Here is a 25,626-nt window from a genome sequence, read left to right on the forward strand (position 1 = left end):
CAGCCAAAAAGTTTTAAAAATTAATTAAAAATTATATATATATTTAAAATTTTATTGCCTTGCAGCGTTCAGTGTCCCCACGCATTAAGGTATATTGCCTGCCTCTTCTGTGTGTGCATGTTAAATCACGTCCGACTCTTTGCGACCCTGCAGACTGTAGCCCACCAGGCTCCTCTGTCCATGGGATTCCCCAGGCAAGAATACTGGAGTGGGTTACCATGCCCTTCTCCAGGGGATCTTCCCGACCCAGGGATCAAATCCACGTGTCTTACGGCCGCATTGGCAGGTGGATTCTTTGCCACTAGTGCCTCCTCTCCTACGTTATAAATTCCTTGAGGGCAGAAGTAGGGTTAAAGCTGGGGAACTTGGAAGGGCATTCAGTCTACCCCCCTGTGGACAGGAGGACAACTGAGGCATACGGAACCAGTCTCCTGGGTGTCAAGTTCAAGCCCTTCTCCCCAGTGTGTGGGGATGGGGTGGGGAAGGAGGCCAGGGATAGAGGTCAGGGCAGCCTGAGCCCCTGCATCTGGGTGGCAGAGTCAGCACCCCATCCCCTCTCCATTCTCCACACTAAAAAGTGTTGGGAGCAGAGCCCTAAGAGGCTGGTCTTCAAAAGTGGGCGTGGCTGGGTTTCTATGAAGGGCCAGTGGTTAGGACTCCATGCTTCCAATGCAGGGGGTGCAGGTTCAATCCCTGGTCAGGGAACAAAGATCCCACATGCCATGTGGCAGGGCCCCCCAAAATGGGGGGGGCATGGTTGGGGATGTGTAATCAAAGTCTTAGCAAAGTCCTGACAATCCCAGAAGCAGGCTGGGGCCAGGGTCATGAGGATAGTCTTAAAAGCGAAATCAACAAGTCAAAAGATATGAACTTAATTAAAAAACCTTAATAGTTTTCATTTTCCCTCAAGTTTTTGTGCCAATTTCTATTTTCACCAGCAAAGTACAAAGAAGTGCATTTCCCAGGTTGCAAAAAAGTTACTTTTAGGCAGACCTGATTGTTGTCATAGCAACACAGAATTAAAGCAGCCTCCTACGGGAGTTGGGCTTCCCTTGTGGCTCAGCTGGTAAAGAATCTGCCTGCAATGCGGCAGACCTGGGTTCCATCCCTGGGTTGGGAAGATCCCCTGGAGAAGGAAAGGCTACCCACTCCAGTATTCTGGCCTGGAGAATTCCATGGACTGTATGGTCGCAAAGAATCAGACATGACTGAGCGACTTTCACTTTCACTTTCCTATGGGGTTAAAGCGGGGGAAAGAAATGCAGGGAAAAAAACCAGTTCCCTGCCACTTGTCTCCTCCTGTGGTCTTGGGGACCTCTGGCCTCCCTAGCGAGACCTGCCTAGCCGTTAACCATTTCACATGTGTGCTCAGTCCTGTCTGACTCTGTGACGCTACAGACTGCAGCCCGCAAGGCTCCTCTGTTTACAAGATTTGCCAGGTAAGAATACTAGAGTGGATTGTTATGTCCTCCTCCAGGGGATCTTTCCAACTGCAGGGTCGATCTGCACCTCCTGCATTGGTAGGTTCTTTACCACTGAGCCACCTGGAAAGCCCAGAGAGGTTGAATGTCTTTTTAAATGTTTGGGACCATTTTAATCTTTTTTTGGGGGGGGGTGAAAACCTGTGGTTGTTAGTTACTGCTGGATTCCTCTTTTATTTGAGAACTTCTTTAAGCTTTTTAAAAGAGAAGAGGGTAGATTCTACTAGCAGATGGCGACCTGCCCTAGATCACCACGCATCATGCCTGTACATAGTAGGTACTGAATTAACATGTGGCAAATGAATGAATGATCATCAAACAGCCTGCTTGGTGAGGTGTGTAGGGTGCTTTTCTCGCTTCTATTTGATTCTGAGCTTGGGTAGAGGGGTGAAATCTTTTCCTGCTTTTGAGAGGAAGGGAGCCAAGGTGACGATGGGACATGATGGTCCGTTACCAACAGGTGAACTGAACCCCTACTGGGTTCACGATCTATACACACCGATGCCAGGAAATGAACCCAGGACGGTGTGGCTTGCCAAAAATGGCATTTTCAGAGCACGTGTCTGTCCTCGACAGACACAAATTCTGAATCTCACCACAAGAAGGATCCCTGAACTCAGGATGATTACTAAGTTTGGCAAGGTGGTCTCTTCAAAGGCACCCCTCACAGTTTTCAATTTCCCACATAGCTTATGCTTCCCTGGTGGCTCAGTGGGTACAGAATCTGCCTGCAATGTGGGAGACCTGGGTTCAATCCCTGGGTTGGGAAGATCCCCTGGAGAAGGGAAAGGCTACCCACTCCATTACTCTGGCCCAGAGAATTCCATGGACTGTATAGTCCATGGAGTCACAAAGAGTCAGACACGACTGACTGACTGTCACGCCACTTAAAAGACTCTACAGAATGCAACTCCAAATTTAGTGGAGATACTAACATATTTTAAAATGAAACTATTATGCCACTCTTGGCTTATGTATGCAATGATATCTAAATACCATAACAATTTGAGAGCAAAGTGAGTGAAAGTTACTCAGTCATGTCCGACTCTTTGTGACCCTGTGGCCTATACAGTCCATGGAATTCTCCAGGCCAGAATACTGGAGTGGGTAGCCATTCCCTTCTCTGGGGGATCTTCCCAACCCAGGAATCAAACCCAGGTCTCTCACATTGCAGGCGGATTCTTTACCAGCTGAGCCACCAGGGAAGCCCTGAAGCGACTTGAAGAGCCATGACTGAATCGACTTGGCACGCAAGCATGCACAAACATATGAAAGTGAAAGTATCAGTCACTCAGTCGTGTCCAACTCTTTGCGACCCCGTGGACTGTAGCCCGCCAGGCTCCTCTGTCCATGGGATTCTCCAGACAAGAATACTGGAGTGGGTACCCATTCCCTTCTCCAGGGAATCTTTGAGACCCAGGGATCAAACCCAGGTTTCTGGCATTGCAGGCAGATCCCTTCCTGTCTAAGCCACCAGGGAAGTCCATATATAAACACATACCTAGAAACTAAAAACACTGGCACAAGAGCCATCAAGGTCAAGATGCTATTTAAAGCCATGGGACTGGATAAAAGCCTCTGAACAATGTCATCGGAGTCCATGAATTCAGTTACATTGCCTACATGTGAAATTACATGAGGAAAAAAAAATTTAAGATCGTAGAACTTGACTTGCTCCTTTATTTTCTTTCATCTGAGTAGTCATCAAATACTGTATGTTTCCCCACCCAGAGCATTTGCATCCAGCAGTAGTCCATGAACTACTGCTATAAGCCACATCTATATCTCTTCCTACCTGAATCATTGCAATGCCCTCCAGACCCCTCTCTCTAGTCCTTCCTGCAAGTGGTCATCAGATTGACCTTATTTATGCCCCTTCTATCCTGCCACTCTTTTGCAAATGAAATAAGAAAAGCTTTCATATCTTCTAGACTATGAAGTCTAGATTTCTTTTTTAAATTTATTTTTCATTGAAGGACAGTTGAATTCACTCATTTCATTGAAGTGCAGTAAACAATTTTGTGTTATTGCTGTACAGCAAAGTGACTCAGTTATACATATATAGACATATTCTTTTCCATTATGGTTTACCATAGGATATCGAATATAGTTCCCTATGCTATACAGGAAGACTTTGTCGTTTATTCATTCTATATATACCAGTTTGCATCTGTTAATCCCAAACTCCCAGTCTGAGCCTCTCCCACCCCGTTCCCTCTTGGCAACCACAAGTCTACTCTCAGTGTCTCTGCTTCTGTTTCATACATAGGTTCATTTGTGTACTATATTAGATTCCACGAGTCAGCAATGTCATTCAGTCACTAAGTCATGTCCGACTCTTTGCAACCCTGTAGATTGCAGCATGCCAGGCTTCCCAGTCCTCCACAATCTCCCAGAGTTTGCTCGAACTCATGTCCATTAAGTCAATGATACCATCTAACCATCTCACACTCTGTCACCTGCTTCTCCTCCTGACATCAATCTTTCCCCAGCATCAGGGTCTTTCCAGTGAGTTGGCTTTTTGCATCAGGTGGCCAAAATATTGGAACTTCAGCTTCAGCATCAGTCCTTCCAGTGAATATTCAGGGTTGATGGTTTGATCTTCTTGCTGTCCAAGGGACTCTCAAGAGTCTTCTCCAGCACCACAGTCTCATAAGAATGACTAGGAGACATTTTTTTTTCTTCTAATCAGTCAAAAGTGAGAGGAAGCTAAGGGTTGGGGCTTCTGGATAAGCTATGGTTTTCCAGACAAAAATGGACAGAGTTAGTTGACATACTTTTCATTCTTAGCCTTTCCCTTTTCTTTTCATCTGGACCACTAACAATGCCTGGAGGTGCTGCTGCCATCTTTTATCATTGGCATAAAAAGTGTTAAAAAGGTAAGTTTCAGAAAAAAGTAAAATCATGACTGAATTCACATATAAAAATGAACATATGTTGAAGATTTTATTGAACTCATGAGTGAACTAAGCAGATGTTATATGGTTCCAAGAAGCACAGATTCATATGGAGGAAAGGAAAGGAATGCTGAAATGAATGGAAAATGGAGGTAAATCTGGTTTTCCACAGGGTGGGAGGCAAGACATTTGAACCTCTACCTTAAAGGGCAGAATCTGCTTAGTTATAGATTAAGAACTCTGCGTGGCTATTAGTTACCTACAGTTAGAGCTGTGAAATAGCTGTGTGCATCTGATGACGTGGAAGGTTGTGAGAGGGTAACAGGTAGGAAGGCTAGGGGTCTCCAAGCAGAGGAAATAAACTGCAAGTGGCAGACATTTTTTTTTTTAATTTCTTAATACAAAATTAAAAGGAGGCTTCTTTTAAATTCTGTGTTGTCATGACAACACCTGCTTCCGCCTGAACTTAATTTTTCTCAAACCTTGAGCTAACCAAAGCATTTTCCCTCATAGAAATGTTCTCTTAAGCTATGTTAATAAAACTATGCATTTGCTTGGAAATTTGCCTTTCTTTAAGATTCATGTCAATTGTTTTATGGCTGGGGATGACTCACCTTCTGCCAATGCTATCTCAAAGTGAATGATCCAACTCTTTCAATTTTGAGGTGATTCTTTATCATTGCAGGTGATTCTCCTGCCATGCAGGAGACCTCGGTTCGATTCCTGGGTCGGGAAGATCCCCTGGAGAAGGGATAGTCTACCCACTCCAGTATTCTTGGGCTTCCCTTGTGGCTCAGCTGGTAAAGAATCTGCCTGCAATGCGGGAGATCTGGGTTTGATCCCTGAGTTGGGAAGATCCCCTGGGGAAGGGAGAGGCTACCCACTCCAGTATTCTGGCTTGGAGAATTCCATTGACTGTGTAACTCAGAGGGTTGAAAAGAGTCAGACACAACTGAGCGACTTTCACTTTCACTTTATCTGATTAGAAACTTGCTAACAGATATATAACTCCTTGCTAAAAACTAGCAAAGGGGGCACTCTTTCTGTCCCCTTCTGATATCTATGTCAGAAGCTTCCTCTTATCCCTTTTATACTTTAATAAAACTTTATTACACAAAAACTTTGAGTAGTCAAGCCTCAACTCTGGCCCCAGACTGAAATCCTCTTCTCCGGAGGTCACAAATCCTGGCATAGCTCACAGATCGCAGCCACAACCTTTCATATTGGGGGCTCATCTGGGATCTTTAAGACAGGTAAGGATGCTTGGAGCTCTAGTTCTTTGTTCTCCTATTACACACATTTTCTGCTGTACTTTACTAACTCTACGGTGTGCCCGTCTGTGAAAGTAGCATCAAAGAGACATGGAATTGACCACAAAGCGAGCATTGAGCCCTGCTTTGCAGTTCTGTGATGCCTCGTAATGACTGAAGGCAGCCCCAAAAGGGGAGCCTTGTGGGGGTTTATACCAACCTGCCGATGCCAAGAGGCATCCAACATCCCCGCGAGGGGAGTGGCCAGAAATGGGCAAAGCATGTGGACTGAATTTTCCTTTCTCAGTCAACATTTCCTGGTCTCTTTGACCATTTCATAACTGCCTTGGAAACTGAAACTACTAACCTCATCTGTCCAATCATAAACTTTCAAGGGACTTGTGATCTATGCTGTTACTATGCACTTTGACTTAGAGCCCAAGCTTAGATTGGTAGTCAGGAAGCACCTGCTGTTGCTGCTGCCGCTGCTGCTGCTGCTGCTAAGTCGCTTCAGTCATGTCCAACTCTGTGCGACCCCATAGACGGCACCCCACCAGGCTCCCCGTCCCTGGGATCCTCCAGGCAAGAACATTGGAGTGGGTTGCCATTTCCTTCTCCAGTGCATGAGAGTGAAAAGTGAAAGTGAAGTCGCTCAGTCGTGTCTGACTCTTAGCAACCCCATGGACTGCAGCCTACCAGGCTCCTCCCTCCATGGGATTTTCCAGGCAAGAGTTCTGGAGTGGGTTGCCACTGCCTTCTCCACAGGAAGCGCCTAGCCTAGTTGAGATTTACAACAGGAGCACGTTTGGAAGGCAGGTGGAGCTCTAGCTCCAAAAGCATCTTCCAGGCTAAAAGTTACTCAGATTGGAAGTACAGCAGGCTTCTTCCTTTGGTAACCCTAGCTCTTAGGGGGCCAGAGAAGGCTCTCCAGTGGCTTTTGTCTCAACTCCTTAGATATTCTTTCTGTTGAATCTGTGGGGATGAACTGGAAGGACTGGCCCTAATAACTTGAAGACAAAAATCACCTTTTCCTCACTGGCCGGGCCTTCACCATCTCTTTTGCTGTCATTTATACAGGTATGGTGGTGCTCGGAAGGGACATCTTGGTTTTACGTTGGTCCCCTTATGATTTACCAGTCTTATTGTGGTCAGGAATAGACTCGGGACCGTGCACAGGAATCCAGGAGATGAATGTTTCTCCTGGCAGTCTTAGCTTGGGAAGCATTCTGGAAGCTTACTCTGACTGCACCTTGGGTGACTTAAGAGGCGGGCAAAGGTTTTACTGGTGAGGAATTGGACATCAGTCTGGGATACCATCAGGTCTATCCCTGATGTATCTCCACCCCACCTCGGTGGTAGAATGGGGAGGGATGGTGATGGGACAGCCGTGCTGGTAAGGGACAGGTTAACTCTGGCCAGGGAAGGACGCTGAGGTGGAAGACCTGTCTCCAGCCCCGTCTGGAGCAGGGAGGGACACTTCTGGTGGAAAAGGGCAAAGGCACTGGATGCCGCTTTTTTACCTCTTACAGACGGGAGTTAACAATTTCAGCATCACTCCTTTGAACTGTATCCTGAAAAACTGGGATAGAGTCTATCCCCAGAGCTTAAAGAAGACATGCTGATCTTCCTATGTGATACTGCATGACCATGGTATTCACTGGAGGATGGCGAACAGTGGCTGGTTGGAGGGTCTTTTAACTATAATACTGTTTTACACTTTCTAATAGGACCTGAGATCCGTCTTCCCAGCCCATGTTTCCTGAGCATCGGGGTAACTCTTTTATCGGATCTCTCCATACCTTTTTACAGCTTCTATCATTTTTAAGGATGAAGGAAATTATGTGTTCCCAATCAGATGGGAACAAAGCTCCCTGTCCACCTGCTTGTTTTCTCTGCTCCTTCCACTTTCTTTTCATCCAGCCAAGATGCTGAATAAAAAGACCACATCTCCAAATAGCAGTGAAACTGAAAACCTGCAAGACCAAAGTGTGAATCATCACTCAAATTCCCCCCAAATTCTAGTTTATAACCACTCGGAAATTTCCATTTATAAATAGAAAAAGTCAAGAATGACTTTTTTTCTTTTAAAATCCATCTTCCCAGCTATAAAAAAATTAGTTAAGTACATAATTTATCCCAATGCATGTATATTGTTCTGATCCAAACAACTATAAATAAAGCTGAACTGCCAAAACTTCCTGTTTCTTTTTGGTTTTTCTAGGAAGAACTGATAGATTTAACATTTAGTGTTAAATCTCATGGTCATGCAAAGAATGTTTAAGGATTTTCTGGTTTTATTGCATCAGAAATAAGACCAGTTATGCAGAAGTCCCCTGATTCTTTATCACCACAAAACATATAGCAACCAAAATGCAAACACAATTTAAGAAGAATTCGTCATCTCAAGAAATTGCAGTTGAAGTCACTAAATGTCAGTATGAGGAATAACAGAAAGGAGGCAGATTAGTAAAGAATAGTCAGAACAAGAAAAGTTGAATTATTGGGTCAAAGAGAATGTGGATTTTAGTTTTAATAGATATGCTGTGTGTGTGTGCTCTATGCTCAGTCCCGTCCAACTCTTGTGACCCCGTGGACTGTAGCCCGCCAGGCTCCCCTGTCCATGGGATTTTCCAGGCAAGAATACTGGAGTGGGTTGCCATTTCCTCCTCCAGGGGATCTGCCTGATACAGGAATCAAATTTGTGTCTTTTGCCTTGGTAGACAGATTCTTTACCATCTGAGCCACCAGTCTCAGCTAATGGCCCTCTTAAGAGTTGTACCAACATAACCTTCCACAAGGAAGGTATGAAGATTGCTATTTCTACATAGCCTTGTCCTCATAGCATGTTATCCATCTTTTTCTGTCTGAGAGGTAAAAAGTGAAATTTTGGTATGGTTTCTAAAAGTGTATTTATTTAAAAATTTTTTGGCTATACTGGTTCTTTGTTGCTGCATGTGGGCTTAGTTCCTCCGTGTCATGTGGGATCTTAGTTCCCTGATCAGTGATCAACCCACATTCCCTGCACTGAAGGGCAAGTTCTTAACCACTGGACCACAAGGGAAGTCCCTGGGTGTAGTTTTAATTTATATTTACTGTCTCATCATGAACGAGATGAGTAATTTTTTGCATATTTACAACGCATTTCTATTTCCTTTTCAGTGAATCATATTTTAGTAGCTTTTGCCCAGTTTTCTGCTTTGGTCTTTTTTTTTTTTTATCAAATTGTGAGAGTTCTTCAAGTATCATTTTGAAATGGAAGGCAACATTTCCCCCCATTTGGCTGTTTGTCTTTTGCCTTAACTAAGAAGTTGATTTGGCCCAAGGAGAAGAACTTTAATTTCAAAGATTTCTAAGTGTTCGTGTACTCAAAGGAGGCTGCAGAGCCACAAGACTCTTATTCAGAAAGACACAGAAATCAGCCAGCTTCCTAATAAGCACTGCTGCGCCAGAAGTTGCTCTGTGGTGTGGCCAGAGTCCTCCGTGTGGAGGCCAGGAAAACGGGCACACAGGGCCTCTTTGGGAACATGCTGTTGTTCAGTCACTCACTTATGTCCGACTCTTTGTGACCCCATGGACTGCAGCACACCAGGCTTCCCTGTCTATCATCAACTCCTGGAGTTTGCTCAAACTCACGTCCATTGAGTGGGTGATGCCACCCAACCATGTTATCCTCTGTTGCCCCTTTCTCCTCCTGCCGGAAATCTTTCTCAGCATCAGGGTCTTTTCCAATGAGTTGGTTCTTCCCATCAGGTGGCCAAAGTATTGGAACTTCAGCTTTAGCATCAGTCCTTCCAATGAATATTCAGGGTTGATTTCCTCTAGGATTGACTGGTTTGATCTCCTTGCACACATTTCTCTCCCCTAAAATGGATTTAGGCACACATCCCAACCCAAGGCTTCTTCCCCCGGGGGGCAGAAGGGCACCAGGAGGAGGGGTCGTGCTTCCCTCTCCTTGTGGAGGGTGTCAGAGAGTTTGCAAAGCGTTTTTCAGACAGTCTGCAGCTCCTGGAGTGATTCTAGACCCAACACTGTTTCAGGAAATGTCTGCGCTGGGGCAAAGGGGAGAGTGGGGCACTGATACTATCTTCCCGGGTGAGGTGGAGGCTGGGCAGCTTGCCTAGGTCCCCAGGGCTGAAGCCAATTGCCACGTGCAGGGCCCAGGACAGTGCTAGAGCAGGTCCCAGGATGGGCCTTGGATTTGGTTAACGTTCTGCCCAAGCGAGCTCGGGCCTTGGGTTTGGAATGGAAGGACCAACAGTCTCATCCGAGCGAGAAGTTTCTGGGGTCTGCCGTGGGCTCTATCTTGTTTTCCCATTCTTCGGTCCGGTCTTACCAAACATGGATCTAAGCATCTCTGGAAGCTATGCTATGACCTGTGCTCAACCAGCGGGCTCTGCGCTCCATTAGTTCTAGACACCCCTGTCTTATGTCCTCACCTAGACACCGGACCCAGGCGTCAGGCCAGAGGGTTAGATGACTGAGTACAGGGGTGGGCAGAGCGCTTTGGGAGCAGGCGGATTGCCACAGGTCCTGTCAGCAATAGCATGTGGAGACAGGGTCAGTAGGGCCAGCAAAACCAGCAGAGTACGAGGGCAAGGGGCCGGGAAGTTCACCAAAGCAGAGGCCAGGGCCGGGTGATGCACGGAGGGATGAAAAGCTGGACTTTTAGAGGGGTCATCACGTTAGGCCCAGTCCGGGGGTGGGATGGGAGTGGGAGGGCGGGGGCGGACCCAGCTGCACTTAAGTCCAGACTTTCCCGCCGTGGGGGAGAAGGGGCTTGTTGCAAGGTGCTCTGGCCTCTTTCGAGGATTCTGGAGGAATGAAGTCAAGCTCAATTTCCTCAGAAGTCAGGTAAACTGGGCCGGCCAGCGGTCCCGCCCAACACCGGCTTGGTCCTCAGGGGCACGGACCCCGGTCCCCAGGGGTGCGGGCTGAGTCTTCCCGCCAGCCCCGCCTCCAACCCCCGGCAAGTGCCCCGGGCGGTCAGCGCCCAGGGTCCTTCTCGGCCTCCCCTCCGCCCCGCCCACATCGGATCCCCCCTGCTCCCCGGCTCTAGCCCCGCCCCTCACCCCAGCCCCGCCCCATCCTTGCCCCGCCCTTCCGCCTCGCCCCCCTCGCCCCGCCCCTCGCCCCAGCTGCGCCCCATCCGTGTCCCGCTCTCCTGCCTTAGCCCCGCCCACAGCCTACCCACAACTCCGCTCGGCCCCCTCTTAGCCCCGCCCACACCCCTGCTTCTCGGCCGCGCGGGGGCGGGGCGGGGCGGCCCGGCGGCAGCGGCGGCGGCCTCGGCGGCGGGGGCGTGGCCGGCCTCACCCGGAATGAAAATAAACGGCGGCCGCAGCCGCATCCGGGCACTCGGCGGGTCGCGGCTGGCGCGGCTGTGGCGCAGGTGAGGAGTTGGCGGCCGAGCGTCTGGTCTTTGACCCGGGTGTCAGTGGAGCTGCCCGGCGCCCCAGATCCCCCTGGGCGTGACCCCGACGCCGACCCCGCCCGGGCAGCGGCGGGAGGTGGGCGTCCTGCGCGGAGGCTCGGCCGGGACCGGGGGCGGCGGGTCGGGGCTTCTGGACGCGCCGGGCCCTTCGCCCGGCCCTGGGTTTGCTCTGGACTGACGTGGGTGGTGTGTATTTAAAACCAAAGATGGAAATGTTTTTGGAGGGAGGCAGAGAAACATGTGTATATGTTAAAATTACTCACTAGCCATACAAAAAGCTTGAGTCGTAACATTGTTTTTCCAAATATGCCATTTGGGATTTATGTGCTGTCAAAGACAGATTTTCTTTGCTGTTTAATGAGAAAACGCGGTTTATTTTCTCCAGCCGTGACGATCTGATTCTGTATGTTTCTCAACGTCTTCCCACACTCTTTATTTTTTAATAGAGGATTCTTGTAATAGTCTAAGAGAAAAAGTAGTGTATTTTGAATAAGTATGTGTGTGTTTGTATATGTTTGAAAACCTCTGGATAAAGGCAGCGTAGATCGATTTATTTTAAAAATGAAAGTGAAATGTTACAGGAATGATTTATGCCCTTTCACTTTCGGTTTAGAGCAAGGGTATTAATGAATTTCTGCTTTTTGACGGGGGCTGTGACACCGAACATTGTGTGGCACGCCTGAAACTTTCAGTTTTCCAGTTAACATTGAAAACTGATTTATTAAACCGTTTCCCCTTTTGATTTGAGTTAAAATACATATCTTCGTTTTTTTCTGTTGCCCATGAGTGAAGTTTTGTAAGTTTCAAGACAATGGTTTAATCTTTTTTTCAAACATTAAGTGGTGGACTAGAGACCCTTCTTGTTGTGTATTTGCTGGTGGGTGGAGTGTGAACCACACACTAGGTTTAGGAAATTCTTTGAGACTTCTGCTTGGTAGTTACTTGGATTACAGAGGGCTGTGCATTCAGCCTTCTAAAATAGCTTGGCTTCCCTGAATGGCCCTTGAAATGGTTACCACCCGCTCACAAGTGATACTTAATTGCGAATTTCTGAACATTTGTGAGCAGGACTTCCCCTGCGGTTCTGTGGTAAAGAATCTGCCTGCTGGTGCAGGAGGCGCAGGAGATGTGGGTTTGATCCCTGGGTCAGAAAGATCCCCTGGAGAAGGAAATGGCAACCCACTCCAGTATTCCTGCCTGGAAAATTACATGGACAGAGGGGCCTGGCAGACTACAGTCCAATTTTATGTGTGAGAAGCGGTTTATTAGTGCTTGAAAATCTGGGATTCTTTCTTAGGTTACCTGGATGCACACATCCCCCTCTTTGATGTGTTTTCTCCTTTTTCCCTTCTCCCCCCTATCCTGATTACCCTCTTTCTTGCCCCCAAATTGATATAAAGTGGATTTGAACTTTCTTTTTAAAGTACTTACTTACAGAATACACTTAAGTTGTCAAACTTGATTTAGAAATCAGGTGAATTGAGTTTTGAGGAGTATGGCATACAGGCCCTGAATAGGAAAAAGAAAGTTGCTCATGTAGGTTATGTTAAATCTTACCTACTTTTCCACTCTCTGGAACACGTCTCTGTCCTTCAGGGGCTAACAACCTTTGACTTTGCTCACTGCTCATGTGACTTGGCTGCACGGCCCCATCGGCTGTTGCGCTGTCTGGCAGCCTCGCCCACCTTTGAGGTGCTAGTGCTAGTGAAGGAGGCGGGAAAGACTCCGCTGCTGTGTGAGCCCAGGACAGAGAAACAGCAGGGACTTTGTGAGAGACGGTAGAATGCAGTGATCCAGTGTTGTGGGCACAGGTCCCAGGACTAGTTATGGTGCTGCCTAATCTTTCATCCTTGAGCGAGTCATTTTACAAACTTGGGCTGTGGTTTTTCATGTGTAAAATGATGACCAGCCAGTATTGATTTGAATAGGACGTGTAGATCTGCTTTTATGCTTCTATCAGAAAATATCATGCAAAACTTTTCTAGCACTGTAAACACTAAATTTTTAACTTAATTCTATTATTTTTAAATATATTTGTTTATTTTGGTGGGCCCAGGCCTTAGTTGTGGCATTCAGATACATTGTGGGGCATGTGGGCTCTGGTTCCCTGACCAGGGATGGAACCCAGCCCCCCTGCATTGGAAGCACAGAGTCATAACTCTGGACCACCAGAAAAATCCCTACATTTTCAATTGTAAAATTTCAGATATAGAAAATGTATATTATTGATAGTTCATGGTTCAAGCTACCTTTTCTTCATATTTACCTGCCAGGGTGATTGCTCTTTTGTGTTAAAATAGCCAACATACAGAGCCACTGTATGTTGGTAAATTCTTTCCCACAGAGCCACTGTGTTGAGTTGTTTAAGTTTGCTACTGTAAGGATTTATCTTTCTTATTTTATCTTTCCCCTTAGAGAGTGATAGCAGGTTAAGAAATAGAAGGGGCTTCCCTGGTGGCTAAGTGATAAAGAATCTGCCTGCCAATGCAGGAGATGTGGGTTCAATCCCTGGGTTGAGAAGATTCCCCTGGAGAAGGAAATGGCAACCCACTCCAGTGTTCTAGCCTGGTGGGCTCCTCTGTCCATGGAGTTGCAAAGGATTTGGAGATGACTTAGCCACTCCAGTACTCTTGCCTGGAAAAATCCCATGGACGGATGAGCCTGGTGGGCTGCGGTCTATGAGGTCGATAAGAGTCGGACACGACTGAGCGACTTCACTTTCACTTTTCACTTTCATGCCTTGGAGAAGGAAATGGCAACCCACTCCAGTGTTCTTGCCTGGAGAATCCCAGGGACGGGGAGCCTGGTGGACTGCCGTCTATGGGGTTGCACAGAGTCGGACACGACTGAAACGACTTAGCAGTCAGTAGCAGTAGCTATCTAAAACACACAACACACCCAAGAAATAGAAAAATTACTTAGTTACTACATATTAGCAACTTTGAAACATGTATTCTTATGTAACATATATAATTGGATATATGATACATATTTCAGTTTGCATGTAATATACATATCTTTTAGAGAAGTTTGGAGCTAGTTAAAACCTAGTCTAAAGTACTTTAAACTGGACAGGGAGGAATGGAGGAGACCTCTTGCTTACCCAACAGTGTGTTGGGTAACTTATGCGACACTTTGAAATGTAGTGCGGAGTATCATTGATATACTGTTTTGCTTTCAAGGATGGCACAAAAGAAATATCTCCAATCAAAATTGACCCAATTTTTAAGGGAAGACAAAATCCAACTTTGGAAACCTCCATATACAGATGAAAATAAAGAAGTTGGCTTGGCATTGAAGGTATTTCTCTTTTAAGATGTTGTTAATTAGCAGTGTTGTAAGTCTCCTTGGTAAGTAAGATTCTGAAGTCACCACAAATTGCCAGGCACAAACAGGTAGGCTTTCGGCATAACCAGAAACAATGGTGATAAACAGGTTTCCATATTTTACTAGCAGTTGGCAAGCTTATTTTTGTTTAAGAAGATTTTATTTATATGAGAATGTTTATCTGATGATTTTGGCATGTGCCATTTCTAATGCTTCACAGTGAAGCATTAGATAATACTGTAATACAATGTAATACAATGTAATACATGTAATAGAACTATTAATCTGGGTGTTCCTGCTGGGGGGTCAGTGCCAGAGGCAGAAGGTTCGTGTGTGGCGTGTTCCGGGCTGGTGTTCGGACCGTTCTCTGCCCTCCTGGTTAGCGTGCTCAGCTGCAGAACACTGTTTCCCTCCCTAGCTTTGTTTACACTATTGACTATCTGTTCATTTTTCCAAATTACATTTTCCTAATAATTGTACCTCAGTTTTTTATGGTCTCATCAAAAACGGCCTCACTTTCCCTAAGTGAAATTTCTAGAAATTGAGGTTGGCTTGCCTTTCTAAGCTGAGAACATTATAATAATTTCTGAGCGAAATCTCACTGTGTTGGAATGTCCTAGAACATACTCCTCTTGTTTTCTCAGTCTGAGTGTATTGTGGTAAACAGTGTAACCTCTGTCAGGGAGTAAGGGTTGTCAGGAGGGCATCGCGTCATCCTGTGCCGTGACACAGTGATGCGCTTGGGAGGTGACTGCTGTGTCAGGGTCTTGGAGTTCTCTCTCTCCTGTTCCTTACAGGACTCCCGTTTTTTGGTTTTTGTTTTTTGTTTTTCAGTTTTTGCAAACCTCTTTGCAGACCTTTTCTTCTGAATTTGCTTGTTACATACAATCTCTTGGCTTGGGAACTAGGTGGGGCTGTGACCTCTGTCCCCAGCTCCTGGCACAGAGCTCCTAACACCCTTGGAATTCCCGAGTGGTGAGGCTGATAAAAGGGGCAAGAGAAGAAGGGAAACCCATCAGCTGCTGCTGCAGTATGCTAATTTAGAAACAGCAGTGGTTTGGTACCAGGAGAGTCACCGTGGACGTAGCGAGAAGTGATTGGACTCTGGATATGTTTCCAAGGAGAGCCAGCAGGTTTTGCAGGCAGATTGGATGTGGAGAATGAGAGAGGGAAGAGGGTTGACTCACCCAGGTTGGGCCTGAGCTCCTGGTGGAGTACAATTGCCATAAACTGAAGTAGGACAGCCCAAAGGAGGTGGGGAGGAAGACCAAGCACTCATTTCAAGTCAGTCGCTCAGTTGTGTCCGACTCTTTGCAACCACATGGACTGCAGCACACCAGGCTTCCCTGTCCATCACCAACGCCCAGAGCTTGCTCAAACTCCTGTCCATCGAGTCGGTGATGCCATCTGACCATCTCATCCTCTATCGTCCCCTTCTCCTCCCACCTTCGATCTTTCCCAGCATCAGGGTCTTTTCCAATGAGTCAGCTCTTCGAATCAGGCGGCCAGAGTATTGGAGTTTCAGCTTCAGCATCAGTCCTTCCAATGAATATTCAGGACTGATTTCCTTTAGAATTGACTGACTGGATCTCCTTGCAGTCCAAGGGACTCTCAAGAGTCTTCTCCAACACCACAGTTCAAAACCATCAATTCTTCAGCACTCAGCTTTCTTTCCAGCTCCCACATCCATACACGACTACTGGAAAAACCATAGCTTTGACTAGACGGACCTTTGTTGGCAAAGTAACGTCTTTGCTTTTTAATATGCTTTCTAGGTTGGTCATAAGTTTTCTTCCAAGGAGCAAGCGTCTTTTAATTTCATAGCTGCAATCACCATCTGCAATGATTTTGGAGCCCAAAACAGTAAAGTCTGTCACTGTTTCCACTGTTTCTCCATCTATTTGCTGTGAAGTGATGGGACCAGATGTCATGATCTTAGTTTTCTGAATGTTGAGTTTTAAGCCAGGTTTTTCACTCTCCTCTTTCACTTTCATCAAGAGGCTCTTTAGTTCTTCTTCACTTTCTGCCATAAGGGTGGTGTCATCTGCATATCTGAGGTAATTGCTATTTCTCCCAGCAGTCTTGATTCCAGCTTGTGCTTCATCCAGCCTGGCATTTTGCATGATATAGTTTGCATACGAGTTAAATAAACAGGGTGACAATATACAGCCTTGATGTACTCCTTTCCCAATTTGGAACCAATCTGTTGTTCCATGTCCAGTTCTAACTGTTGCTTCTTGACCTGCATACAGATTTCTCAGGAGTCAGGTAAGGTGGTCTGATATTCCCATCTCTTTAAGAATTTTCCACAGTTTGTTATGATCTGCGGGTCAAAGGCTTTGGCATAGTCAATAAAGCAAAAGTAGATGTTTTTCTGGAACTCTATTGCTTTTTTGATGGTACAGTAGGTGTTAGCATGTTGATCTCTGGTTCCTCTGGCTTTTCTAAATCCAGCTTGAACATCTGAGAGTTCTCGGTTCACATATTGCTAAAGCCTGGCTTAGAGAATTTTGAGCATTACGTTGCTAGTGTGTGAGATGAGTGCAATTGTGCGGTAGTTTGAACATTGTTTGGCATTGCCTTTCTTTGGAATTAGAATGAAAACTGACCTTTTCCAGTCCTGTGGCCACTGCTGAGTTTTCCAAATTTGCTGGCATATTGAATGCAGCACTTTCACAGCATCATCTTTCAGGATTTGGAATAGCTCAACTGGAATTCCATCCCCTCCACTAGCTTTGTTCGTAGTGATGCTTCCTAAGGCCCACTTGACTTCACATTCCAGGATGTCTGGCTCTAGGTCAGTGATCACACTATTGTGGTTATCCAGGTCATGAAGATAATTTTTGTATAGCTCTTCTGTGTATTCTTGCCATCTCTTCTTAATACCTTCTGCTTCTGTTAGATCCATACCATTTCTGTCTTTTATTGTGCCCATCTTTGCATGAAATGTTCTCTTGGTATCTCTTAAGTTTCTTGGAAGTGAAAGTGAAGTCGCTCAGTGGAGTCCGACTCTTTGCAAGCCCATGGACTATAGCTGCCATGCTCCTCTGTCCATGGGATTTTCCAGGCAAGAGTACTGGAGTGGGTTGCCATTTCCTTCTCCAGAGGATGTTCCCGACCCAGGGGTTAAACCTGGGTCCCCCATGTTGTAGGCAGACGCTTTACTGTCTGAGCCACCAGGGAATTAATTTTTTTTGATGAGATCTCTATCCCATATTATTGTTTTCCGCTATTTCTTTGCATTGATCACTGAGCAAGGCTTTCTTATCTCTCCTGGCTAGTCTTTAGAACTCTGCATTCAAATGGGTATATCTTTCCTTTTCTCCTTTGCCTTTCACTTCTCTTCTTTTCACAGCTATTTGTAAGGCCTCCTCAGACAACCATTTTGCCTTTTTGCATTTGTTTTTCTTGGGGATGGTCTTGATCACTGCCTCCTGTCAGGCCCTCTGTGTATCAGATCTGATCCCTTGAATCTGTGTGTCACTTCCACTGTATAACTGTAAGGGATTTGATTTAGATCATACCTGAATAGTCTGGTGTATTTCCCTACTTTCTTCAATTTCAGTCTGAATTTGGCAATAAGGAGTTCATGATCTGAGCCACAGTCAGCTCCCGGTCTTGTTTTTGCTAACTGTATAGAGCTTCTCCATCTTTGGCTGCAAAGAATATAATCAGTCTGATTTCGGTGTTGACCATCTGGTGATGTCCATGTGTAGAGTCTTCTCTTGTGTTGTTGGAAGAGAGTGTTTGCTATGACCAGTGTATTCTCTTGGCAAAACTCTGTTAGCCTTTGCCGTGCTTCATTCCGTATTCCAAAGCCAAATTTGCCTGTTACTCCAGGTATCTCTTGACTTCTACTTTTGCATTCCAGTCCCAAAAATGAAAAGGACATCTTTTTTGGGTGTTAGTTCTAAAAGGTCTTGTAGGTCTTCATAGAACCGTTCAACTAAAGCTTCTTCAGCGTTACTGGTTGGGGCATAGACTTGGATTACTGTGATATTGAATGGTTTGCGTTGAAAATGAACAGAGATCATTCTTTTGTTTTTGAGATGGCATCCAAGTACTGCATTTCGGACTCTTTTGTTGACTATGACGGCTACTCCATTTCTTCTAAGGGATTCTTGCCCACAGTAGTAGATATAGTGGTCATCTGAGTTAAATTCACCCATTCCCGTCCATCTTAGTTCACTGATTCCTAAAATGTCGACGTTCACTCTTGCCATCTCCTGTTTGACCACTTCCAATTTACCCTGATTGGTGGACCTAACATTCCAGGTTCCTATGCAGTATTGCTTTTTACAGCATCGGACTTTACTTCCATCACCAGCCCAAGTGCTTAGTTTTGGGCAAAACAAGTCTGAGAGTTCAAGGTCGAGGTATCAGCCAGAGGTATCCTGGAGCGAGTTGGTGGTGTATAGGTGTGGCTTGAAGCAGTGAGCCTGGCTGACATTACTAAGCAAACAAGTAGAGGAAGGAAAGTTGTGTGAAGGCTGAGTCCTGGGTCACTTCAGTGTTTAGAGTTTGGAGAGATGACAGGAGCCAGGTGGAAGGGGCAGCGAAGGAGCAGTCGAGGTGGAAGGAAGGAGGAGAGGGTGTAGAAACCAAATGAGGAGGCTGGAGAGTCCGCTGTGTCCACGGCTGCTGACAGGTCAAGTTCAGGTAATTGAGGAAGGGGCTTGGTGAGGTGGGGACACTGAACGATTTTGATAGGAACTTCAGAATGTCCGTGTGGAAGCCGACCGGCAGAGAGTAGAGATTTAGAGGGGTTGGAGATGTCAAATGTTGATTGCTCCTGTTCAGTTTTTTTTTATTTTCTAATTTAGAAAAGGATTCACTGAAGGATTCCTTTAAATTTGCCTTTCCTCTCATATAAATATCTTTAACAGACCCTGACCACTTAAAGGCTGAGGGGTAAGGAAATGCTGACATGTGGGAGCCAGTGCACTTGAAGATAGCTCATAATTGAAAGCGAAATCTGTTTTATTAGGGCTATAATTAGCATCCTCGAGAAGGCCCTCTGTCCCACGGGAAAATTACCCCCGTTGAGTCAGGCAAGCACAGGTACCCTGGTGACCCGGCCTGTGCTCTCCTGCCCAGAGGGAACTCCCTGGTTGCTTAGCTGGGCTCCGATCAGAGGAGGGAGCCTGGGCTCTGAGGTCAAGGTGTGCAGGCGCAGCTCTGCTGCTGCCTGTGGGCCTCAGCGAGCTGCGGGAGATCTCTGGTCCCACTCTCATCACTTATGAAACGGGGGCCGTGGTACCTCCATGATTAGGTTGCTGTGAGTGTCTGAGAGAATATGTGTCCAGTACCTGGCTGATGTTTATTAGATGTAAGTACTGATGTTAATGGGCTTCTGTGGTATCTCAGCGGGCATAAAATCTGCCTGTAGTGCAGGAGACCATGGTTCCATCCCTGGGTTTGGGAAGAAGATCCCCTGGAGGTGGGTACCACTCGAGTGTTCTTGCCTGGAGAATCCCTATGGACAGAGGAGCCTGGCGGGCTACAGTCATGAGGTCACAAGGAGTCTGAGCTCACGTGACTGAACGACTAAGCACAGCACAAAGGTGCTGGGGGCTTTCAGGATGGGCTCCTTGCCTTCAGGACCAAACTGTTATCAGAAGCATGGAACTTTCAGCCCCACCCTGCTCCAGCCTCTGGGGAGGCCAGAGGGCACAGGAGATCCCACTGGTCAGCAGTGGTCAGTGATTCAGTCAGTCATGTCCGTATAATGGAGCCTCTGAAAACCCTGAAGTGACAGATTGTGGGCTTCCAGATGGGCAGATGCGTCCGTTGGCCAGAGAGGAGCACAGCACAGGCAGCAGAGTCCTCCGGTCCTGTCGGGACCCTTCCGGGCTCTGCCATGCGTGCACCTCCATCTGGGTGTCCATTCCTTCTCTTTATAATGAATTATAAAAATAAGGGGAGAATTTTCCTGAGTTCTGTGGTGTTTGTTCTAGCAAATTGCCAAACCTAAAGGGGCGGGGCTTGTAGGAGCCCTCAGCTGTGAGCCCAGTCAGACAGAAGTGTGGGCAACCTGGGGACCTGCTTACCTGCTGCCTGAAACGAGGGCAGGCCTGTGGGATTGAGCCCTTAGCCTGTGGCGTCTGCCTCTGATTCAGTAACTCCATCATTCGTGACAGAGTTGAATTGTAGGATATCCAGTTGGTGTCAGAATTGATTGGTGTCAGAAGGGGTAAAAAAAAAACCTTCACAAGGTAATTATGTTTATGTTTTCTAGAGAATTATAGAAAGTTTTTTTGAAGTATTTTTATTGAAAAGGCTTCTGTGTTTTCCAGAGATTAAAAATAATGTATCCTCTTGAAAAAAGCTGTATGTATATAATTAACTACAAAAATGATAGTGTGTTTTCAAAAATACATTATACATATCACCAATATTGGTGTTTTCTTCCAGTCATTTCCTATGTGATTGTTTATTTAAAGTGTGTATTATAAATAGGTTTATATGAATTTTTAAAAAAGATATTCTGATCTGCTTTGTAACTTTTATATATCAAGAACATCTCCCTTATTAGAAATACATACTTAGACCATCATCTAAGCTGAGTTGTTCTCACAAATTAGAAAAGATAGAAGCTTTTCTGTTTTTGTCTTTTGCCCGCACTGTGCAGTGGTGAATGGTTCAGTGCTCCTTAAGGCACTCTCGTACTGATGTTTGCCCGTACTCTGCGCTGGTGAACGGTAAGATGTTTGCCCGCACTCCGCGGTGGTGAACGGCTCAGTGCTCCTTAAGGCACTCTCGTACTGACGTGTACTGCAGTCACATGAGTTGCCACCTGCCTTTCTTTTCCCCCAGCGTAATCCCAACTATTTTCACTTTCTCTAGGGAGCCTGTTTTCCTACCCTTCATTTTAATTTTTTCCTGGATCCTCTAAACTCTGTGCCTCTCAAGATGTCAAGCCACTGTCTGGATCTCACTGTAACAGGGCCGAACGCTGCTCGTCGGTGCGCTCACCTTAGGTTCTTGTGTGCACCGCTGTGTGTTTCGCTGTTCTTTGAGTTAGTACTGCATTGATCTGTGGGTTTTTTTTTTTCCTTCAATTTTTCTTCATAGGACCTTGCTAAGAAGTACTCTGACAAGCTAGAATGTTGTGAAAATGAAGTAGAAGAGATAATGGAAGAAATACGTTGCAAAGCAGTCGAGCGTGGCACAGGAAACGAGCACTACAAAACGACGGGGATTGCCACAATCGAAGTCTTTCTACCTGCACGGTTAAAAAAAGTGAGTAGGTTCCCCAGATTTACAAAGTTATTCATGCTCAGTTACCTTAGTGATGTGATTAAAGAAATAATGAGTTCTTTTTGAAGTTACAATCCAAAGATAAAATTCTTTTAAGTTGCTTTACATATTGAACATTAATAAACCTAAAAGTTAATTTTATGGATTCTTAAAACTGGAGCATCTACAAGGTAGTCTGGGCTCCAGGCATCACAGAGCTATGCATCACAGTCTTGCCTTTTCTAGAGTTTGAACAATTGTTTAGCAAAAATGGGGAATAAAAGATTACTTCAGGTTTTCTGAAACTGTAGGCAGTAGGACACATCACACAGGAATTCATCTTTCTTTTTCTTTGCTGGTGGAGCCAGAGCACGGTCAGCTGAGTGCCCAGGCGGGGCTGCCGTGCATGGAGCCACCTTGTGTCCCGGGCACGTCCTCAGGAGTTGAAGTCCAGAAGTGTCACGGAGGCAGGGCACCCAGAGGGGGCTGCCCCGTAGGACTGAGAAGGGTTCATTATTCTCAGAAGAAATGAAAATAAGTGTGTATCAGGATTACCCTGTGACCCAGCTGTTTTACTTCAAGAGAAGTGAAAACTGTACAAAAACTCTGTTCACAGTGGCCTACGGTGGAAACAGCCCTAATGCCTGCTGGTGGACAAATGGGGTGCCCCCATAAAGTGAGTTACTCAGCCATGAAAGGAGCAAAGTACTGATATGCTGCGACACTCAGAAACGTTTAGAAAGAAGCCAGACACAAAAGACCACATACTGTGTAGTTCCATTTATATGAAATATCTAGAATAGGCAAATCCATAGAGAAAGAACATAGTTTATGGTTGTCTGGGGTGGGAAGCGGGAGGGAGTAGGAGGATAGGGCATGTTTGGTGAGGAGGTAGCGAAAATGCTCTCTGTAAACACACCAGAAACCATCGACTCTTATACTTTAAACAGGAAACTTTAAGATATGCAAGTTACATCCCTATAAAGCTGTTAAAAATTTCTAGGAAGAATAAAGAACTTGATGAGAAAAAGGACCTTATATATGTATCTACCTCAGAATGCCAGTTCATGAGTTTAAAAGGCAGTGTGTATATACAGACTCCTCTCTGTGGGGTCACACAGAGTCGGACACGACTGAAGTGACCTAGCAGCAGCTGCCAGTACCAAGTGCCCAGGACAGCAGACTACCGATCAGAAAGCTGATTGGTGAGTGTGGGATCCGAGCAGGTGATTTGCACGGTCTCGTCCTTGGTGGCCCCAGTGAGTCCATGTTTCCTTCTGAAGCCCAGCCGTCGGGGAAGGAGAGGTGCCAAAAGCTGTCCTGCCGCTCCCTTCTCGGTGGCTGCGGTGGGTGCGCGCCGAGGTGGTCCTGGCGCCGAGGTTGTGGGTGGGTCCTCGTGGAGCAGAGGCAGCGCCCTGGAGCAGAACAGGACCTGCCCCTCTCCCAGCAGACCTGCCCCCAGAGGCGGAAGCCCGGCCTGTGGGCCACACTGCTGCCCCCGCGAGGACTGCTGGGTCACGGGCAGGTTTTGTTCAGTAGCTTCCTGCCAGGCACGTGTTCTTTTAGTCCTTACCCAGAGAGACCTGCGTGTTTTTACATCGTCTGATATCAACTTGTCTGGTTTTATAGGCAGGGTAACAGTTCCCAAAAGTGTCAAGGTCAAGTGCGTTTTGTCTTTATTTTTATACAGGATAGGAAAAACTTGTTGGAGACCCACCTGCACATCACTGGCAGAGAACTGAGGTCTAAGTAAGTATCCGTGTGTCTGTGGCCCAGGGGCGCTCAGCTCCCTTACACCTGCTCGTTTGGTCCTTCCCGTGAGGCAGATGTGAGCCTCGTCTCACAGTGGAGGGGAAACTGAGGCTTTGAGGCTGAAGGGCTTGTTCAGGCTCACTGGCATTTTAGGGCAAAGCCAGGACTTGGACCAGTCTCCTTTACTCACGTGTGACTTGAGAGCAGGTGGGAACCCTGGATGTGTGTGCTTGGTCCATGTTTGAATCAGTAAGTGATAGAGATAGGAGGCAGCCTGATACTGGCCAGATCATTAGTTTTGAATTTTATGCCTTAATGCACCAGTGGCTTGCTGTGATGTTCAGTGAAGTAGTTTGGCCAGTTTCAGGCTGTTGGCCCATCTGTAAAAAGAAAAAAAATACTGGCCTGTCACATTCCAGTGAAAATCTGACTTTTGAGACCTGGTCAGTTGTTTGATATCCTTGAACATTTCTCAGTGGTAAGTGTTTTGATTGCCTCCAGGGCTAGGTAGTCTGTGTTTCCCCAGCTGATTTTCCACATTTTCTTCTTTGGTCTGTATCAGGGCTGTTAGAGCTGGGTTCAGGAAACCTCGTCCACTCAGCACATAGTGAGTGGAAGATTGTATGAACAACTGCCCCGTTAGGGGCTCCTGCAGGGAGACCACAGGAGGTGTCGGGGATGGGTATTCTCTCCTGCAGCTAGGGCCCTCCTGTTCAAACGGATACACAGCACCCATGGTCTGTGCTTCACGAGGAACCAAGCAGTAAAACAGATAGTTTACAAAAGGATATGGTCTCTGACACAGTTTGAAATAGCCATCTAGTAAGCTCGCTCTATCTGAAGTAATGTTTGTGCATCAGAAATTTGTAATACAGGGTGTTTCTGAGAAGAATGTCTAAAATAGCTGTCACGGTAAAAATCTGTTTAGTGGATAATACATAACAAATTGGGTTATCTATAGTTCTCTGGTTTATTTTACAGAATAGCGGAAACCTTTGGATTTCAAGAAAATTACATCAAAATTGTCATAAATAAGAAACAACTTCAACTAGGTATGTTACAGCACAGTATGCAGAATTTTTAAAATCAAATTACTAGAGAAATACTGACTTTGTATCTTTTTCCTCTTCACTCTTCCTCTATTCAAAACTTTGGGGTGGCTTTATCATATGTATAATGTAAAGCCAGTTATTTTAGAGTTTGATGCTCAGTGGAGGTCTGATGGGATGCTGCAGGACGGGAGTCAGGGTGTGCTGCAAGGGAGATGGCACTTCTCTCCGTCTGAGTGAGCACGGCAGGGGCTGCGGCGGGGAGCACTCCCGCAGAGAGCCTCAGGCAGAGCTCTGTCGTGTGAGGGATTGGAGAGGTCTGGCGAATCTGAGTGTGGACGGTGAGGAGAAACTAGTGCTTCTTAAGGATGGAGAGCAGGCAGAGGCCACGTGGTAAAGCCAGTAGTGGTGGTGCTTAACCCAGGGTGATTTTGCCACGCAGGGGACATTGGCAATGTCTGGAGACAGCTGGTGCTAGTGGTAAAGAGTCTGCCCGCCAGTGCCAGTGCAGGAGATGTCAGAGACACAGGTTTGATCCCTGGGTCAGGAAGATCCATGGAGAAGGAAATGGCAGCCCACTCCAGTACTCTTGCCTGGAGAATTCCATGGACAGAGGAACCTGGTGGGCTACAGTCCATAGAGTCACAAAGAGTCAGACAGGACTGAGCAACTTAGCACACACGCATAGAGACATTTTTGGTTGTCATGACTTGGTAGCAGGGGGCCAGAGGAGGCTGTGCTCCTAACAGTTAATGGGAGGAGACTAGGGATGGTGCTGAACATCAAGGCGCAGAAGAGCTCTTACACAGGGCTTCCCTAGTGCTCCAGTGGCTGGGACTGCGCTTCCCATGCGGGGCCCTGAGTTCAGTCCCTGATCAGGGAACTAGACCCCACATGCCACAGCTGAGAGTTTATATGCCACAGCTAAGACCCGGCACAGCTAATAAATAAATGAAAATAAGTATTAAAAGACTTATCCAGCTCACAATGCCATAGTACAGCTGAGAAAGCCTGGGTTCGAATCTCATTCGTATTTGCGTTTCTCTCTAGGTAGGGGGAAAGCCATTGATGCTGGGGAGTGACCCACAATTATATTTGTGTTTCAGAGGTCACTTTGGCTGCAGTAGGGCAGTGGATATGAAGGGGACGTGAATGGACTGGGGAGCCCAGTTAGCTTCTGGAGCAGTTCAGGCAGGTGCT

General features: G+C 46.3%; 1 protein-coding gene across 2 annotated transcripts in view; it reads left to right on the forward strand.

The window, feature by feature from the left end:
- The first annotated feature begins 10,879 nt into the window (after positions 1 to 10,879).
- Positions 10,880 to 25,626, forward strand: part of NUB1 (negative regulator of ubiquitin like proteins 1) — a 35,540-nt gene continuing 20,793 nt past the window's right edge. Inside the window, exons 1-5 of one of the 2 annotated variants that reach the window (XM_061415221.1) lie at positions 10,880 to 11,017; positions 14,242 to 14,359; positions 21,461 to 21,628; positions 23,316 to 23,374; positions 24,359 to 24,429. In XM_061415221.1, coding sequence (XP_061271205.1) covers positions 10,947 to 11,017; positions 14,242 to 14,359; positions 21,461 to 21,628; positions 23,316 to 23,374; positions 24,359 to 24,429 — 487 coding nt within the window. In that variant the 5' untranslated portion in view covers positions 10,880 to 10,946. Of the gene's footprint in view, positions 11,018 to 11,045; positions 11,136 to 14,241; positions 14,360 to 21,460; positions 21,629 to 23,315; positions 23,375 to 24,358; positions 24,430 to 25,626 lie in introns of those variants that run through there. The other variant, XM_061415222.1, reaches the window with a different exon arrangement.

The sequence above is a fragment of the Bos javanicus genome, chromosome 4 (assembly GCF_032452875.1).
Source record: "Bos javanicus breed banteng chromosome 4, ARS-OSU_banteng_1.0, whole genome shotgun sequence".
NCBI lineage: Eukaryota > Metazoa > Chordata > Mammalia > Artiodactyla > Bovidae > Bos > Bos javanicus.